This window comes from Coturnix japonica, chromosome 4 (genome assembly GCF_001577835.2).
Source record: "Coturnix japonica isolate 7356 chromosome 4, Coturnix japonica 2.1, whole genome shotgun sequence".
Taxonomy (NCBI): Eukaryota; Metazoa; Chordata; class Aves; order Galliformes; family Phasianidae; genus Coturnix; species Coturnix japonica.
Genome location: NC_029519.1, coordinates 77268398 through 77287474, shown reverse-complemented (window position 1 = coordinate 77287474; position 19077 = coordinate 77268398). Strand labels below are relative to the sequence as shown.

The following is a 19077-nucleotide window of genomic DNA, read 5'->3' as shown; positions in this document are numbered from 1 at the left end:
GCTGAAAAAAAAACAACAAAGCAAAACACCCACAGAAATAAAAACAATGAGAAAAAGGACCGTGTTTTTATTCTGCAGATTCAGTGGGGGCAGGTGTAAAGCTGAAAAGTATCTGTAAAGATTTCCTCAACACGGTACTAACTAAAGTGAGTAAATGATAATGTGAGAGGACAAGGGCTTGGCTCATGGGAAGGGAAGAGGAAGGGGGTGGTGTTGGGAGGGTCATGTAGGTATTTGCATGGGGCAGTAGAAGCCAAAGCAGCAGAGGACATGTCCCACAGTTTTCTTTATGAGACTTGCTGCCTCTAACAGGCTGAACATCAGCTCCAGGCTCAAGTGGTTGTGAGCTTTGGAGAAGTTTGGACTCTGAGCCAACTTCTGTGGCTGAGGCTCATCTCCGACCATTATTTTGTCAATCTCAGCTCACAGCTTTCACATTTACTCATTGTGCAAAATCTGCTTGTTAGGGGGTGGTGGTGTCAGCCGCTTGCCCTACACCTACATTGTCAGGAGACACTTTCACACCATGTGCCCTGCACTGGGTGGTGGTATCTGGGGCTTCACACAGGCATTCTCACTTCCAGCTCACAAGAGCTGTGACATGACTTGCCATAAATCAGGAGCCTGTACATGATTGACATCTGAACTGGCAGTGAGAGGAGAAGGGCTGACATCTGGTTTATACGTGCTCTGTGTCAAAGTCTGGGTATGTCCTTGGTGGCAAATACTGTTCCAGTGAAAGCCCAGAGATATGTTGCTTCTCCATGAAATGGAGGTACTTACAGGCCAGTGAAGAGGGAGGCTGAAATTTAATTTACAAATGGTAGTAAAATGCTTAGAGATACATGAGTGACCAGCCTGAATATATCTGAATAGCACCTAAACAGCTTCTTACACAAGCCTAAGAACTGATGACTATTTGGCTTTACAGGTTTCCTGACTTTCCCAAGGATGACTGTATCTCTGTACGTGTATGGCTGGAGAAATTACAACTTTACACTTGGTATTTCAGCTTGCAGTTCCAGGCACCTCAATTTCCTTGTCTTCACCAGTTTTCCCTGAGTAAGGATCTGTTGATGTGGATGTTTTTTGTTGGTTTGGTTTGGTTTGGTTTTTTGCACATTTGAAATTAACCTCAAAGGGATGGGAGAAACTCACTACCTCCTTCTACAACCTGCATTCCCTTTCTCACATAGTTGTACCCATGATAAATGTGATTTACATTTTTGTTCAGCTTCTTGAAGAAAATAAAAAGACAGAAGGAGCAAACCAACCTGCCCACAGTTGGCTATAGAAAAGTATCGGTTTCTTTGAGTGCAAACATCAGAAGGATGGAAAGAGACAAGGTCAATTTTTATATTCTTGTCCTCAGGAGGGAAAGATCAAGAGAAAAGTTCAAAAGCCCTTGTTAGATGGCAAAAGACTTGGCCTGAAAGACTTTCCAGGACTGCTGGAATACTGCTTTGTTGAAGTTCATTAATATAGCATAATTCAACTGTGTCTTCAAACAGAACTGTCAGAAAAGTTATAGTGGCAGTAGGTTAACCTCCACTCCACTTTGAGTTTTGGGTCACTTTTGGGTGATCCAAAAAGCTTTACTTAGATCCAAAGTACATCTTTTAACCATCTTGCCCAGCACATTTCCGAGGCCTGTGCAAAAAAGTAACCACTAAGTTGTTCTCACATATGTGATATTAGATTTCTTGGGTTTTATCTTCAGTACAGCATGGACCTAAGTGTAATAAAAGTAATTATGCAAGAATATAGATGTTAGCAAACAAGTTTTTCTAATTAAAAATAAGAGTCTTCTTATTTTCTTCCTGCAGACACCATCTTGGATATCCTCCAGTTGCGCATTTAAGAGATGTGTGGATGTGATGCTCAGGGACACGGCTCAGCGATGGACATGGAATGTTAGGTGAATGGTTGGACTCAATGATCTTAAAGGTCTTTTCCAACCCAATTGGCCCTCTGATTCTTTGATCCTCTTGACAAGCAATTTTTCATGTCCAAAGTTTTGTGTTTTTTCCTGAAGGTTGCTGCTGCTTCCCAGCTTCCTTGGTTTCAAGCCATGCAGATGTACTTCCTGCACCCAAATTTCTATCAGTCCATCTTGAAGCACCTTCTGGAGCACTTGGATTAAGTGCTCAGCCTGTTGTGTTGCCTAAGGATGTCCTCATGGTGAGTATGCCCAGATACATTGTTGGGAAAATGCTTGTTGGGACTGAATGCTGTTCAGATGCAAGCAAAGACTGACTCTGTGATGATTGCCTTTGTGGGGGCGATTCTTCATCCCTTGGTTGGTGAAAGCAGAGTGCTTCCTTGGGCCATTACTGTGGGCTGGTCTTGTGAGAGCTGCACACTCTGCACACCCACCAGTGTGTCTCTCTCTACTGGACATTGTGGCTGGTGACTTGGAAGAGTAGAGCAGTGGTTTTAAACCTGGTTTTATTTGTGAGTTTCTTCTGAAGTGAGGGCCTGGTGGAACTTTCTTGCAGATACCCTCAGTGTCTGTAACCCAATGCCTTTGTGCTGCATTACGTGACAGACTTGTTCACTGCTTTGTTGAGTTTATGTACCTTGGATTACTCAGTTTCCATAACATCCAACTTGCTTGCATGTTCAGTTGAGAGCTGATATTGAATTCCTTTTCCCACACTAACTCTGCAGGTCAACACAGCAGAGGGATGGAGGCAGTCTGGATTCCACCTTGGGTTATGCAGGTACAAACACAATTACATCCTTGGTTTTTAAAAGCTCTGTTACTTGCTGTGGTCCTACGAAGGCAAGTGCTTTGTTTCTCTGGCAGGTGTGTAGAGCACCTGGGAAAAGCACGGAGTGGCTGTGAGCTTCACATCATCTGCTTCTTACTTTTTTGCTAGGGGTAAAAGAGCCTGTGGAGCAAGACAGATCAATTGTCTTTAGAGCTGGTCAGATTCGTGGCAGCACTGAACCATTCCCAAAGCAGAGATCTGCATGTTGAGGCTGCCAGAAAGCACAAGATCCATTCCTGCCTCAGGACATCACACTGCTGCCCTGGGCAGAGCTCCTGTAGGATCCCTGTGTGAGCAAAATCCCACCGCTGCCTTCAAACGCGCTTTAGATTTGGTTGGAGAGGCATCAGAGGGGAAGGGGAGGTGAAGCTGAGGACTTGACCTGCAAGCCCAGGCTGAACTGCAAGGCTGGCAGTGAGGAGAAAATGTATTTCTGCTGCTAAACAGATTTGGGCTGGAATCAGTGAGGAATTACTGGGCTGTCCCTGAAGTTTTCTTAGGAAGAGCTCTGTATGAGCAAAGATCATCTAGTTTTGCTGGATTTCTCTGCCTTACAAACACTGCTCAGGTTTTAGTGAGTGCACAATTTTCTCTTTGATCGATCACTGCCAGGAGTTATTTTGTTATACCCGGGGTTGTCTATTTACTCTTTCAAGTGTGTTCCTTTATTTATTCCTCCAGAGCTGCCTGCTTAATCCAATCTCTTTTTCCACTGAATTACACCAACACAATAAAATGAGACAAACAGGTTCAGCTTGGGTCAGAGGTGGCAGAGGAAGGGGCTATATTCTTGCCAGGTAATAACTCTAACATTAAAAATAAAAAGAAGAAAAACACACACAAAAAGAATTTATTGGGACTGTTGAGTTCTGAACCCTGCAGATGCCATTCTGTCTATTGAAGTCTCTGTTCATTGCAGGAGAACTGGACTAGATGGCCTTTAAAGTCCCATTCCACTCAAACGATTCTATGATTCTATGATTTATCCATCTTCTCCATCAAACCACATGATCTCTTTACAAGGGTACATAGTGATAGAACAAGGGGGAATGAGTTTTTCACACAGAGGGTGGTGATGCACTAGAACAAGTTGCCCAAGGAGGTTGTGGATGCCCCACCCCTGGAGGCATTCAAGGCCAGGCTGGATGTGGCTCTGGGCAACCTGGTCTGGTGGTTGGCAACCCTGCCTGTGGGAGGGAGGTTGAAACTGGATGATCTTTGGGGTCCTTTTCAACCCAGGCCATTCTATGAATTGTATACATCATAGATAGAAGCCCCTGTGGGAGCAGCTCCCATGTCTGCAGCCCTGGTAGGCACTCATGGCACATTTCTGCTGTCTCATGATTGCCCTAAACTGCACACTGCAAGTAGCAGCCTCTTTTTTTGTTCTTCATTATTAGCGATATATCTTAATTGCTCTCTTCAGCAAACAGACACCTGCACTTTAAAGGAACATGAGCAGATAAGTTCTGCAGCCCGTGGAGGTTAATTCTTTATTTATTTCCGTGGCACGTGATTTACTCTCTAGAAAAAGGTTGTCACCTTTCAGCTGCTCTGCCTGTATCTGCTGCTCCCCAGGCCACCAGCCAGCTTCACTCTGCTCCTGTTATTTTGGAAACCCGGAGCTGCGAGTTTCGTAAAGGCTGGGTTAAGTAAGCAACAGATTTATCTCTGTCTAAAGATAAAAGTGTTTGGCAGCAAATGCTGGCAGCTCCTCGCATATTTCCAGGGCTCCTTAGTGTGCTCATTGCTCTTCCCCTCACGTGGGGATGGTGGCGGGGATGGCTGGCCAACCATAGGGGTTTTCTCCCAGCATCGGGGTTAATGTTTAACCCTGATGTGCCTGGGGAGGGTGGGGTGGAGGCTGCCCCTTGTTGTCCCCAGCAAGTCACATGCCAGTAGATTTTGCAGCTTGGGTTCTCAACTAGAACATCCTAAGGTGATGGCACTGAGGGATGGGACAGGGAATTATCTGAGGTTTTGGATGCCCCATCCCTGGAGGTGCCCATTACCAGGGTGGGTGGGATCCTGGGCAGCCTGATCTGACTGGGGCACGGAGCCCATGGCAGGTGGTTGGGGCTGGGTGGGATTCCATGTCCCCAGCAACCAAAGCTATTCTGTGTTTCTGTGGTCTTCCTGCAAACCCTACTGCTGTAACAGAGCAGACCAGTCTGGCTAGATCCACACCTGAAGGAATCAGAGAGCTTCTCAACGAGCCACAGCTACTGCCAGCCAATTCACTGCCAACATTTCCTATTATTTCTTATTATTTTTATTTGTATATAGGTAAAGAAAATAATAATAATAATAGAGATTTCCTATGAGGATTGTTTCCGTATGGTTTTATGCTTAAGAGTAAACAAGGCATAGCTGTTGACTATACAGTTAACATATTTTTGGTGGTGTTCCCATCCAGAAAATGCAGCTGCATTATATTCATGATAAAGTGGAACTAATGTTTGACTTCAGCAAGAATGTTAATGAATGAAAGACATTGCAAACAACACCGGCTGAAGCAAAGTGTCTGTGTTCCCCCCACAAAGAGAGGCAAAAATATAATGCCTGACCTGGAAACCATCAAATTTCTGATTCCAATTGCATCCGTATGAATCTGAAATCATTTTCTTGGTTTCAATGGGTGGTTGTGGGTCATTCCTTCAGATGATTTGGCGTTTATCCTCACTGCAATGAAAGCTGTGCTTGTGGCACCCTATCTCACCCAGCGCCCCGACACAATGTACATGGCTATTACCCAATATCCTACTGACAGCAATTAAAACACAAACACGCGGTCATATTTTTTGGATGAAATCGTACAAACATTTCAAAACAGTTTATGTATTCAGATTTGTATGTTATCAGAGAGCACCACACAGGCGCACGGAATTTATGGAAAAGGCTGAAAGACTGGAAAGGAAATAGTTTGGGAAGTTGTCTTATTTTTTGTGAACATAAATCCCCAAACAGTTTCCCTTAACATTCCTCTCATCTATGCAACATTAAGACTTGACGTTTCTGTTTTTCACTCTGTCCACCTCGGGCTTTTTAAATGTTTGCTTATTTCTGTTTAATTTTTGCATCTCTTCCTTCATGTTTGCTACATCTGGAGGACACAAACCCAGCATCAGTGGTTACAATCAAACCTCCTTGTGCGAGAAGATGATGTGAAGGAGCAGTGAGAAGAGATTTAGGCCTCTAAAACCACGGTCACATCCCTAAACGAGATATTTATTGGCACAGGCTGCCCATGGAAGCGATGGAGTCACTGTCCCGTGGAGGTGATCAAGAATGGTGGATATGTGGCACTGAGGGACATGGTTAGTAAGCATGGTGGGGATGGGTTGGGGTTGGACTGGGTGATCTTGGAGGTCTTTTCCAGCCTTAATGATTCTATGATTTCATGATTTAGGTTCAGGGATGCGTGTTTAAAGTCTTCAGCTCAGATACCTGGAAGATGCAGTTGCTCACAGACTAGTCTGTTGGCTTGATCAGTTTTTTTCTCACTTACAGTGATTCCAATGGCTCCAAGGGGATTATTGTTGTATTAGCCAGATGTAAGAGGAAAGCAAAATCAAATCCTTCATATATCAACGTCAGGCCAACTCCAAGAAAACCATGCTGAGTGATATAAAGGATAAGGGGCCTGAGGAAAGATGTGTTTATGGAGAACATTTGGAAACTTTAACTACTTGTAGCTAGACCAAGCACTGAGTAAGGAAGCTGCCTGCAAATGTTTAAGAGGGAAAGAAGTATAGAGCATAAAATAAACTGCTCATGGTGATGCAAAGGGGGTGTGAGAAAGAAGAATGAGATCCATTCAAAGAAAGAAGGATCACAGCTCTTCCAGGAAAAAAAGGCAACCTGATCACCCATGGGGTTTTTATACCGTATTCTTCATCCAGAACACCTTCTGGGAGTGTGGAAATGGTGTGCTGTGGGCATTAGGGGAAAAGCAAGAAAATCTTGCTGGAGGAGAATATCTTTTGTTGGGTCTACTATGAGAATCCAGAGCTCCCCCTGCAATTAAGTGGAATTGGAGGGGGAGTGGAAGTGGAGAGCAATAGAACCTCCGAGCATCACATTTGGTTGACAGGACTCTGAACACCATTTTGTCATTTTTTCTTCTGTGCCAGACCATGTTGTCCATATAAAATTTGATCTTATGCATATAATGGGCCATTTCATTTCTTTGCAACAATGTTTGAAATAAAGCTTATTCTGAGGGAATAAGTGCATATGTGGGAGGAAGTGTCATTTTTTAGTAAGAAAAATATACAGTTTTCATGACTATATAATCCCAGTTCATCTTTCCTCCTGCACGTACCTCTTCTCTGAATATATCTAAGTTACTGCCAGACCTTAGTTACCACATATAGAGTAGATGACGATTTGACTCTCACAAAACATTGCTTTCTTCATAAAACATGCTTCATCTTTCACTATGACAATTAATCTGCAGACCCACTTGGCTTAGCACAGTGGCTGTGACAAAACTCATCTCAGTTCCTGGAATCTGAAGAGTCTCACCTCACCAGCCAAGTAGAAGGTCCAGAACTTTGGGGTGATCTCCAAAACTTGCTGTGCTGGTAAAAGGAGCTGTGGAAGTCCATTATCTGTGTAAGGTGGTGCCATATTTCTTGGCTTGCTCAGTGAGAAGCTGTGTGCTGGGCTCCTAGGTTGCTCAGCTGGGACTTTTTCCATGCTACTGGTCACTGGAGAAGGGTTAGGTTTAGAGGCAGGAGGTCAAGGGAATGCTTTTAATGCTGTCTGTGCCCTTCCCTCGCCTTCATGCGCTCATCAGCCCTATTTCATGGACCCTCCAAGCCGTGGACATGTACCACCAAACATTATACCCCATCAAAACATCAGTGCCAGCCCAAATAGCCCTGGTGGCCTTAGCCTAAGGGTACTTGAATGAACACAGCAGTTTCTGCGCTGGCCTATTTCATTGACCTGTCCTGCAGTTTGAGGAAATCCATGAACAGCAGGTGAGGAATTACAACCTGGAGCGGATGTGTCTCCCATATTATATATAGGGGGAAAAAAAAAAAAAAAAAAAAAAAAAAAAAAAAGGAGACAAAATAGTTGAGATGGAAAGTGGAGAAAAAATGGGTATCTGTGACAATGGAGGTGAGCAGCTCCTGGGAGAAAATAAGCAAGAAAGCTGGAAAAACACCAAGCCACAATTTCAAAGGCAGAAGGAAAGTCATTATGGGGATGCATGCTCACTAGACCATCACAAACCTGGACAACCACGTTCTAGCAACAAGGCTTTGGGGACAAGTGTGATACAAATGGACCGGGCCATTTGTGGAGACACATCCTTGGTTGCTTAGCATTTGGGTCTGTTTGTCTGTTTGTCTTCATCTTTCCCACAGCTGACTGTGGGGTGCAGGAGCAAAGCGGGGCTGTTAAATTTCAGCCTACTCAATCATCCTGTAAATTACAGCCAGCCCAGAAAAACAGAGCTCGGCATGTTTCCTTATTTAGGTGGAAGTGTTGGGAAAATGGCATGAGATTTTGTTTCTGATAAAGTAGGAGTTGTTTCAGGAATATTAATTATTTTGGTTGTATCACTGTTTTACGTTTATTTCTCTGCAGCTGTATAGTGAAAAAGATGGATGACTTTTATGGCCTGGTTTCGGGCTGTCTTTGGGGCATTCCCAAAGCTCTGAACAAGAAAGTAAGAAATGTACAGACATCTGGGAGTCAGTAGGGGCGATTCCCCGGTTATTTTAGCCTGGGGTTGGGAAACTATGGGCTCTGTTCCCTGTCCCCTTACACAGAATGTCCCTTTACAGCATTTATTGTGGTCAGATCCTTAAAAAGCTTCTGGATGCCCAAAGATAGAAGCCTAAGGGGAATCTTAAGGCACCTGGATGCTTTTGAAAATCTCGTGGTCTACCAATTCGATACTCCATCTTTCAGAACTTCCCAATGGGAAAGGCTGCAGGAGGCATTCTGCTGCTTTATTGATCATAGAATCACAGAACCATTGAATGGCTTGGGTTGGAAGGGACCTCAGAGATCTTCTAGTTCCAACCCCCTGCCTTGGGCAGGGTTGACACCCAGTATATCAGGCATTAGACAAGTTGCCTTGCACTGGGAGACCAGGAGATGTGAGAACACATGAAACTTTAAAATCAGAAAATGAGGATGTAGGAGTGGATCCATCCATAGTTATTTTCCTCTGAGCCAAAACTGCTTTAGACTTCAGTGTGCATGGGAACAGAATGTTGTGTAAATATCCTAGGACCAGATAATAAATGGTGGTGTCCTTGGGAGAAAAACCTTGCCTCCTTCATAGTAAAATGGCCAGGAAATGTTACCAAAAAGCGTTCAACAGATCATCCTCTAGTTGTAGATCTCATCTTGTGCAACTTAAAGCAACTTTATCAGGATCCATGGCACAAACACAACCATGTAGGTCAAGTCCTGGAGGTTTGACTCAGTCAACGCTGCCTTTGAAGTCAATGAGGCTGAAGTTATTGCCTGACATGAGGAACAGTCCATCTGGGATTTCTCATACGATGAACTTGAATAATAAAAGCGATGATAAAAATACGTAAAATAAATAAAAATGATATTGTCAGCCACTTTGTTTCTGGCTCAGGCTGTTTGTATGTTTAGTCTTGAGTGTTTTTCACGTTGATTTTGTGTATCCAGATTTAATGCTGTCTGGAATCGCTGAGTAAAGGCATTTAGTAACAACAATAACAGAGGGTGTGATTTCATAATCTTAACAAAACAGATAAGGTGGGTTTGGGCTGCTTCCCTGCCTGGCTGTAGGGGTTCTCTGGCTGCAAACCACCTTGGGTATTGAGATAGCTTTGTCTTTGTGCTGGAGCACAGCAAACAAGATCTGGTAGATCTGAGAGACCTGATAGCAGCCTTTCAGTATCTAAAGGGGACCTATAAGGATGAGCACAGACTCTTCAGCAGGGCCTGTTGTGATGGGACAAGGAGAAATGGTTTCAAAGTAAAAGAGGAGAAATGTAAGTTAGATACAAGGAATAAACCTTTTAGAGTGGGGGCGGTGAGGCACTGGCACAGGTTGCCCAGAGAAGTGGTGGGTGCCTGATCCCTGGGGACATTCGAGGTCAGGCTTCATGGGGCTCTGAGCACCCGATAGAGCTGTAGGTCTCCCTGTTCATTGTTGGACTGGATGGTTCTCAGGAGTCTTTTCCAACTTAAAGGGTTCTATGATTCTAAATAATGTCATCAACGTTTCTCATTCTGGATACAAAAGGAGAGCTGTATAGGCAACGTAAGTTTAGGAAACCACCAACATCGCCACTGAGCTGCATCCCTCAGTGCCACGTCTCCATGGTTCTTGAATAGCTCCAGGGAGTGACCCCATCACCTCTGCATCATCACTCTCGGAGGAGTTGTTCCTGATATACAACCCGAAATATTAGTAGCCGAATTGTAGCAGCTCATTTCAGGTAAAGACACCCCAACAGCCGACTTTCCAGCTCGTTTGGTCTCTTCCCGAGGCGAGACGTAACAGAGCGTTGAGTTGAACACGCAGCCTATGTGCGGGATGTGGCCCGATGCCCCCCGCCACGTCCCTGCTGCCCCTATAGGGGTGCCCACCCGCGGTGCCAGCGGCTGTTGAGTACGGTGGGGCCGCAGGGATGCGCGGTGCCCGGAGGGAGCTCCGGAGCTCCGGGACGGGACTCGGGAACAGCGGGGCATCCGCCCCACCGCTAAGGGTTAAGGGGAGCGGCGGGGAGGGCGGGGGCTGCCGGGGATTGGAGCGAAGTTTGGAGCTGGGCGGTGCCGGGCCGCCCTCCTCGGCTCGGCCCCCGCCGCCACAAAGCCCTGCAGGGAAAGTTGCTCGATCGCCCGTTTCTCTTCGCCCCCCCTTCCCCTCCCCCTTTTCCTTCTTCTCGCCCCGACTCCCCAGCCCCTTTCCCCTCCTCCCATCTCTCCTTAAACGGGATTCCGGCTCGGGACGGCACCACCGGGCATCCCGCGGCGGCAGCCCCCGGGGCTCCGGCAGGTCCCCACTGTCCCTCCGCGCACACACACACACACCCCACTCCACCCCGAGAAGCAGTGAGAATTATTACCCCCCACCCCACCCCCTACCCCGCTTCTCTCCCTTTAACCCCTCTCACCGGAGTGGCAAACCGGTCCGGGGGTGCTGTGTCCGCTGGGGAGGGCTCACCCCAAAGCAGCCCCCAGTCCCGGGGTGGGGGGCGATGAGTTAGAGAGCGGCGTCGGAGCGCCCGGCCGGGGGCCGAGGCAGGAGGGCATGAGACGGAGAGCAGCGGGGATGGGAGGCAGCGCTCGCTGCTGAGAGCCGGCAGCGGCCAAGGTAAGTGGGGACCCCCCTATGGAGCGGGTTGGGTTGGGATACCCCACCTGGGCTGCGGGCACACCTGGCAGCATCATTCCCCGTGTGCCCCCAAGTCTTAATTTCTGCTTCTGACCCTCTTTCCCGCTTGACCCCCCCCCTCCCCGTAACCCGTCCCTGTGGGGCAGCCGATGGTTGTTGGTTGCGGCGCGTTGTGCATCTCGGGGGCACTGGGGAGTCTTAGCGGGAGCTTTACGAAGGTGAGGAATTCGGACAGTGCTTAGAAAGTGAGAGTGTGAAGAGGGGAACGGGGCGTAACGAGCGTCAACCCGATCTGCCCCGGCGTATCGCTGCGATGGCATCGCCCGGAGGTGGTGGGTTTCACGGGGTTTGGCTCTGGGACGCACCTCTGGTGCTCGGGGAAATGAATGGGGGGCTGGAAAATAGGAAAGGGATGATCAAAAAGCGATGATCACAAAGCGATAATCCGTGCTGGAGGAGCGCGTGTTCCCGGGGCAGAACGGGGCCGGGGCACGGAGCCTGTAGGGCTGTGGAGGCAGCCCTCACCCTCTCCCCCTCCCTTTAACCGAGTTTCTTCGCAAACTGTTAACCTGAAATCCTGGTTTACGGCCACTTTTGCTCGCGTTTTGCTTGCCCTCCAGACTGGTTCTGTGCGGGATACAGGAGAATTATGCATTAACTGTAAACTTAGAGCAGCGTGCTGGCCTCAGTGGGTCCCTGATTTATATCAGGCTGAAGCAGAGCGGAGGGCAAAGTTTTGCTTGCTGAGCGCCGAGGAATGAATTACAAACACGCTGCAGTTGCGTTTACTCTTCCTGCTCTTGCACTTCTGCAATAGCCCTTAAAACTCTGCAAACTTGTGGGCTGTTTGCTTATTTCCCTCCGTAATCACTCCTCTCCCTTTCCTGCAGCTCCGAGGACGGCAGCCCATACAGCTCACAGGGATCTGCTTTTCAACATGGGATTGCAGCTGGCGCTCCTGCTCGCAGGGATCGTCGCGCTCTCGGACTCAGCGAGAGGTAAGGACTGAGCAGCTCCAGCCCTCCTGCTTGCTGCCTTGCCATGCACACGTGCTCCATTGCTGCCTCTTGGTGCTGCTGGGTGCAGAGTGGATTTGGTGTTGCGGTCGCTTAAGCACAGGTGGGCTCGCATGGGGCTTTCCTCATGCATCCCATTTAATTTTAAAGGAAAACAGCTGCATTCCTCCGTGGATCAGAAATACCTCTCCCCTCTTGTAATCCCCCCCAGCCCCTGCGCTGTATATTCCCACCAGCTAATGTAACAAACACATCCATTAACCTCCCCGGTGACAGACGAATGACAGCTTCTGATAGTGAGAACATTTAAGAACCGGGGCTCCGGCAGTCAGTCGGCTTTCAATACACAGGTTACCAAATGCGTTGACCTGGGAGTGGGAAGGTGCTTTAACCCGAGTATGGGGTCAGAGCAGGGAGGGCTGCCTTTTTCCCTGCCCCATACATGCTGTCTGAATGGGAAATCACCGCTCACAAAAGAGGGGTTACATTGTTCCAGCAGAACTGGTATGTGGCTTTAGGATGTAGATTGCTTCTGCTACACTGTCCCAAGAGGATCAGGGTTGCGTGGATGAGTATTGGAGTTGAGTGAATGAGTACCAGAGTTGCATGAATTGGTGAAAGAGCTTTAAATCACCTGATGCAATGAATAGATCTTAAAACTTGTGTTTCATAGGGGCCATAATTTGCCACAAATAAAACCAAAGGGCTGGGGAGGGAATGTTGCTCTACAAACCCAAGGCTCGATTAGTGCGTTGCTTTTTTTTCCATCTTCACATTGGCTCCCATGCAACATTCTGGAGGCAGAAGCACTATAAAATGATCAGCTGGAAGCTGAATGAAAAAGAAAACAGTGCATATAGGCTCAGAGCCCTGTAGCCTGAGTTCCCAGCCAGGTCTATAATGTAGACTCCGTCGGAGTTGTAGGCAGCAGCGTATGAAATAAGATGACCTCGTGGATGGAGGTTATTGCCATAGACTTGAAGAGCTGGTGGAGTTGGTGATAAAAATCTGAAGTGGGCAGAAGAAGACAAAAAGAGTTTTGTGTCTGTTGTGTGCGGAGTGTCGGCTGCTTTCCTGGCAGTCCCCGTTTTGATGCTGTTTGCACTTGTCTTGCTCGTATTCTTTTATTGCCTCTGGAAAATGCAGAGCGATTGACTGTGGGCTGCTGTCGTGTGAAGAAGAGCCAAACAATTAACAGCATTAATTTCAGAACATCGTTGTTTTTACCTATGGAAAAGGATTTTTTTTGTTTTCTTTCTTCTTTTTTTAAGGCAAAATTAACAGGGTCACAATAGTGATTGGGTTCATTGGACTCGCTCTATTCAGGAGCTGGAAAAATCCATCCCGCTTGTGGATGGAGTGGTGCTGTGGGTTGTTTAAACTGAAATAGAGTATAAAGCCAGGGCCAAACCCATGAAAAATATCATTTGCTCATTGGCTGATATCAAGGCGGACGAAGAGAAGGAAGAAGTGGAAATGTGGTAAAAACAGAGCCACGGCCCTATCGTTACAGTCCTGCTTTGCTTCTCTTTGAAACTGAGGGTGTTTTGAGAGCGATGGGTACAGACGAAGGATCAGATGTGTATGTGAGCGGAGGTGCCACATCTCTGGCACACTGCAGCCACATTTTGGGCAGCCAGTCATCACTGATTATTGGTTGTTTACTTTGGGATAACTTCAGATTCTTGTAAAAACGTGTCCTGCCATGAATGTGTCCGCAGATTTTTTCCATATGTGTCATGTGGTGGGTTTGGAGGTGGGTAGGTGTCACCTGCTTGGGTCTGTTGGCCACTTCTCAGCCTGAGATTTTTATTCGGAGTGAGAAAGGGTCTTTGTTTTGGCCAAACAACCTTTAGTAGCCCTGTCCCAATTGCAAATTGCACACACGTGGCACAACACGTGCCAGCGTATCCTCACCTGAGTTGTCAAGAGGTGCTCAGGTGAGGAAGGTGTCTGAGAAGGCTCTAGTGGAAGGCATTGGCCCTTCTCTTTTATTAGGCAAAAAGAGGTTTTGGCGGAATTAGGATGTTGGTTGTGTGTACTGCATTGGGTAAGGCTGTACCAAAGTGCATTTGCACAAGGGGGCAGAGGTAAGTTGCCCATGCAATGCAGCCTTGCTATTCCCTGGCAGCTCATCTGCAGTCTTGCGCTAATGTTGCCTTGTAGTATTTTTACCTGTGTATTTAGGTGGTGCCTTTTAACGTGAAGGAACCCACAGGGCTGCCTGATGGGGCCAATGCTGCAGCTTTTTCCCAGGTTGGAAGCTGTGCTCTCAGGCTCTGTCCCTTCTTGCACATTTGCGACCTGTTGTCTCATCACCCGCACACAAAATAGTGAAATAGGGGATTTCTTAGGTATTCAACATAAACTCTTAAGAAAGCAGCAAGATAAAGTATCAAGAGCAGGGCTTGATTTTAGAGGATTGGGTGTGGAACTTATTCTGTCTAAAAGGATGAAGGATGAGTTAGTTCTGTTGAGGTTTGAACCTGTATTTTCCAGTACTGAAATTTGAAGACTTTGGCTAAGGGCTTGTCTACGCTGGAATAACCCTTCCAAAACAGTTAATATGGAATAAATGCCCCAGAGACCAATCTTAATCCAGACTGAGGACCCTCTGGAAGAAGCTTGTACTTACGGGTGCTCCTTGGGAGTTGTTTGAGTGACCTTCCACACTTCTCTTTTCCCTACTGGATGAACACAGGAACTTCTGTGTGCACAAAACCCACCCTTTGAGCACATAACCTGCTCTCAGTGGGGGAATATCCCTCTTGGCTGGCAGCCGAGGCACAGGGTGACAGCTCCAGCCTTTCTGCCAGCAGCCCCAGCTACGTCAGCCCTTAACCTGGGAGAATGATGCAGGGCCGGTGGCTCGTCCCTCATGTCACTCCATTCCCCTTCCCTCTGCACAGCCCTATCCTGGGCATAAAAACCCTCCTCCGCGGGGACGAATGCCATCTTGGGTCAGTAACCTTTGGTGACTATGTCCTGCAGCAATGTGGCTCCAACCACTCCACACCTCCGGTCGGATACAGGTAATACAATCTGATATTTTCCTGCTGGTGTTAACTCAGTGACACACAACTCAATATTTGTTCCAAATCTGTCAAGTTGCCATTCGATTCACTTTGGTTACCGTATATGGTCACATTGGGATGTGCCTGGCTTGGTCCCGTGGCTTAAGCAAGATTTCGTACGGTATGTTTAGAAGGTTTTGGTAAGAGCAGTGACAACCCTCCTGTTAGCGAGTAAGCTGATATTCTGCTGGAAACTAATTAGTTTGGATGTTGATTTCTTTTTCAATGCCTTGCGTAGGGAGGGGAAGAGCAGGACCTTAATTACTTTCTACTCTTGCGCTTCTCTCTGCGCCACTTGGCTTCCAAGCCTGGTTGGGTCCTGCCCTACGGGGAATGCGTTGTTGGAACTATGTTAAAACTCAACAGTCTGATGCAGAAATAATGCTGTTTGGCTTTTTTTTTTTTTTTTTTGCTAAGGGTTGGAGAAAAGGGAATGGGATGCTAGAAAGTTTGTGGTTGCGTTTGTTATTATTGTTATTGTTATTTCTTGGAAGCTGACTACTTGATATATAAACCACAAAGTTAGGGAAGGTTAAATAAGAGTGAACGGTATTTAATGCGGATAAGATAATGATAATATAGGAGATGGCCGTTGGCTTCTGTTTACAGTCTCCTTTATTTTTGCTCCGGTGTTGTTATCAGGTATAACAATTGGGTAATTCCTCACTTGTGAAAGAGGAGCGCATTCAGATCCACAGTCTGATCCAAATTTTACGTAAGACTGCAGATTTCCTGGTTAACTTTTTTGCTCTTATTTTTGCTTGTGAATAATCTGTCATCACGACTTGTACCGAGAGCCAACAAGACAATCTACAACAATCCCAGCTATTTTTTTTTAAGCCGTGATTCCTCCCTTCTTCCGAGACCGTCAGTCTCTTTAAACTGTGGCTGTGTTTAAACACAAAGTACAACATGTGTCATACTGGAAAATTAGATTTTTTATTTTATTTTATTTTTTGAGGAATATTACAGAACTCAGCAAATGGCTCAAGTACGTGCGTATTTTCCTTAACACTTTTATAACTTTGTTTTTGACGTGCGGGCGTTGCTTTGACCTTCATTAAAGGACGCAAGCGGCAAATTCACATTCGTCTGTTCTATGATGGATCTGGACTCAGCTCAGTTCCAAAGCCAAACTGTTGTCCATGGAAGAAAATTTTATGTGTCGTGAGGCTGTGCTTGAGAAAATAAGAAAAAGCAGTTATTTCATGAGAAAATATTGTTCAAAATAAGCCTAAAAAGCCAAATTGACACTTGTTAGGAAGTTGGTACCAAATTTTATGCTGATGAAGCTGATTGTTCCTTTCCAGTGGGTGTCTTGCTGTGCAATGGTCTGGGATCTGGATGGCCACTGCTTTGACTGTTTATTTTGGATTATTTACTGGAAAAGAGAAAATATTTCTAACCAAAGTGGGAAAATAATAATACAGAAGTTGTCTTCTGCCTATCTGTAATCAGAAAATAGAACATCTAAACCCTTTGGGCACAGCTTCATTTATTCAGTGGGAGAGGAATCTGTGCAGCTTTCTGGCTTTCCCGAGATGTGAAACTCCTGGTTGTGTCTGCAGCAACCTGTAGAAATGTGCTGTTCAAAGGGAGTGTGCAAATGTATCCCTGCATTACAAGTGTCGGTGGCAATGCTCCTTTCTCCCTTTCATTTCGTTAACCCCCTCATTTTGTCTTGTTTCAAAGAGTTCGTCTTTCATCTGCCCTCTTCCTGTGTTTTCTGGTGAGCTGCTCAAGCTGAAATGCATTTGATCTTGTTTTGGACATTTAATTTGGATTTCTATCCCTTTTCTTGCTCTCTGTAATCAGTCTTCCCTTGGAGCATTCTGTAATATAAGCACACCAGTGTTTTTAGTTGAGTTGACCCGTCCTCGTATTTTGCACCAAACTTTTAATGAATGCTTTAGTTCATAGAAGGGAACTTTTAAAGAGTAGTGAAAATGTGCGAGTTGCAAAGACTTTTGCAAGCTTATTGAACCTGGCACTCATTTGTATCTGCCACGGTACTATGACAAATGAATGAAACTTGCTCAAACAGCCTGATCTTGCTGCCCCAACACTGGATGAGATAAGCAGATGCAGCCTATGCCAGGTGGAACAGGTTAGGACCTGATTTTGGAGCCTGTGAGCATTTGTGCTGTGACTCCTCCTCGCTCCCATGGGCTTTGAATCCACCTCTTAAGGATGACCTGCACAGATTATATGTGATATCAACCGCTGGGCAGATCCCCGCTGTACGCCGACAGCGGTGGGCTAAGGGCAGGATTTGGGATTCTTCCACTTGCTTGTTGGGACAGCTGGGCCAGACTTTTTCTCCCAGAAACACACAGATTCTGCAGGCTCAGGCTGGCAACTGGAGCGTGCATGGTGGGGGCTGAAAGCAACTTGGAGATTCATCACTTTAACTTTGGGTTTTATCCGCGAAGAATGGGTGCCATTCTGCAGGCAGGGTTGCTAGGTGTGGAGGAGCTGACAACTGGCCTAAGTGTTATTTAACAAGTTAATATATGCCGGCTGCTGCTGAATTCTTTCACATCTCCCATTTTTTTTTCCTTTTTTTTTTTTTTTTTTTTTTTCCTTTTCCCCTTTCTGAGTCAAATAAACGGGCTGCTCAGAGGTTGATTGCTTGCCCTCATTACACAGTCTCCCCATTGTATTGCAGTAGAAACACAGTATCCAGCAGCGCTGCAAATAACCTGAAGTTTTTATTTCATCCCAACCACCCTGATTTTCAGGATGAATTTCAGCCAATAACTCCAGGCTACTTCTTCCATTAAGTGTTCAAACTTCATTTTGAGCTTTGCTAAGGGAAGAAAAATGTAAATTGGGAACAGAGGCTTCCCAGAGAAGGTTAATGTTTCTCTGGACTTCTGCACCTCTGTTTCTAACCTCTCTTGAGTAACACTAAGAATGGCTTCTAGTTTGAAAAGGGCCCGAATCGCTGCTCCTCATGTCTGGTAAATGTATTTCAAGAGCAGTTGACGCTGTCTTGGGTAACCTGTCAGGTGGTTGAGAAGTGAATAACACAAGGATTATCAGAACTGAAGTGCCTCTTGGGTTGTGTCACCTTTAATGATTGTTTTAGGAGCTGCATTTGTGCATACTAAATAAAAATACAGGAATGAGAAACAAATGCAGAAATGTTGATATTAAAAATGTGCCTATTTTGCAAATTAATTCCTATTCTCTGTGCTGGGTTGGCTCATGTATGCCTGGTGAACTGTTGGGTGTAGGAATTTGGTACCGCCTTGTACTGACTACCAGTGGTAGCTGTGTACCTCCCAGTTCTGTCCAGAACAAGATGTCCAGGAGGGGAAAAAAGCTGGAAGAGGTCATGGAGGGAAATCTAAGCATTAGCCAACCTCTGGGAAGCAATTTAGTCTGAACTACTGTGCTGATGCTCGACTCCTTGTGAGGTCAGGTATTGAAAGGAGGCTTGAACGGGCAGCCTGTGTGTGTGATCAGGATGGTGAGATGCAGCTATTCCAAATCTGCCCTGTATCTCCCTTTTCTTTCGTGTCCTCCCAGGTACCCCATACAATTATACATCTGGTGAGGTACCTAATTGACTTTTGGCCACGGTGTGACTTGGAGCAGAAGCATCCTGTTGCAAAGGGAGGCTTTCCTTATGAATGTTAGTATTTTACTATTACTCTTTATGAATTTAAATCTTCCGTTTTCTAGACATGTGGTTGGGGTGAGACCAAATCAACTCCAAAGGAGGGGGAAGAAGCAGTTATTCGGCCCATCAGAACAGAAGCAGCCCAAGAGGAGTTAGGCTGCTACAGACCCTGGGGCATTAGGAACTGGTTTTGTTTTCTCCTTGACTAACAGATCTGTGTGAGTTGGGGTAATTGAGGAAG

General features: G+C 46.1%; 1 protein-coding gene across 1 annotated transcript in view; it reads left to right on the top strand.

Moving 5' to 3' along the window:
- The first annotated feature begins 10611 nt into the window (after positions 1 to 10611).
- Positions 10612 to 19077, top strand: part of FGFRL1 (fibroblast growth factor receptor like 1) — a 154875-nt gene continuing 146409 nt past the window's right edge. The window contains exons 1-2 of the mRNA XM_015862663.2: positions 10612 to 11097; positions 12009 to 12116. Coding sequence (XP_015718149.1) covers positions 12056 to 12116 — 61 coding nt within the window. The 5' untranslated portion in view covers positions 10612 to 11097; positions 12009 to 12055. The remainder of the gene's footprint in view (positions 11098 to 12008; positions 12117 to 19077) is intronic.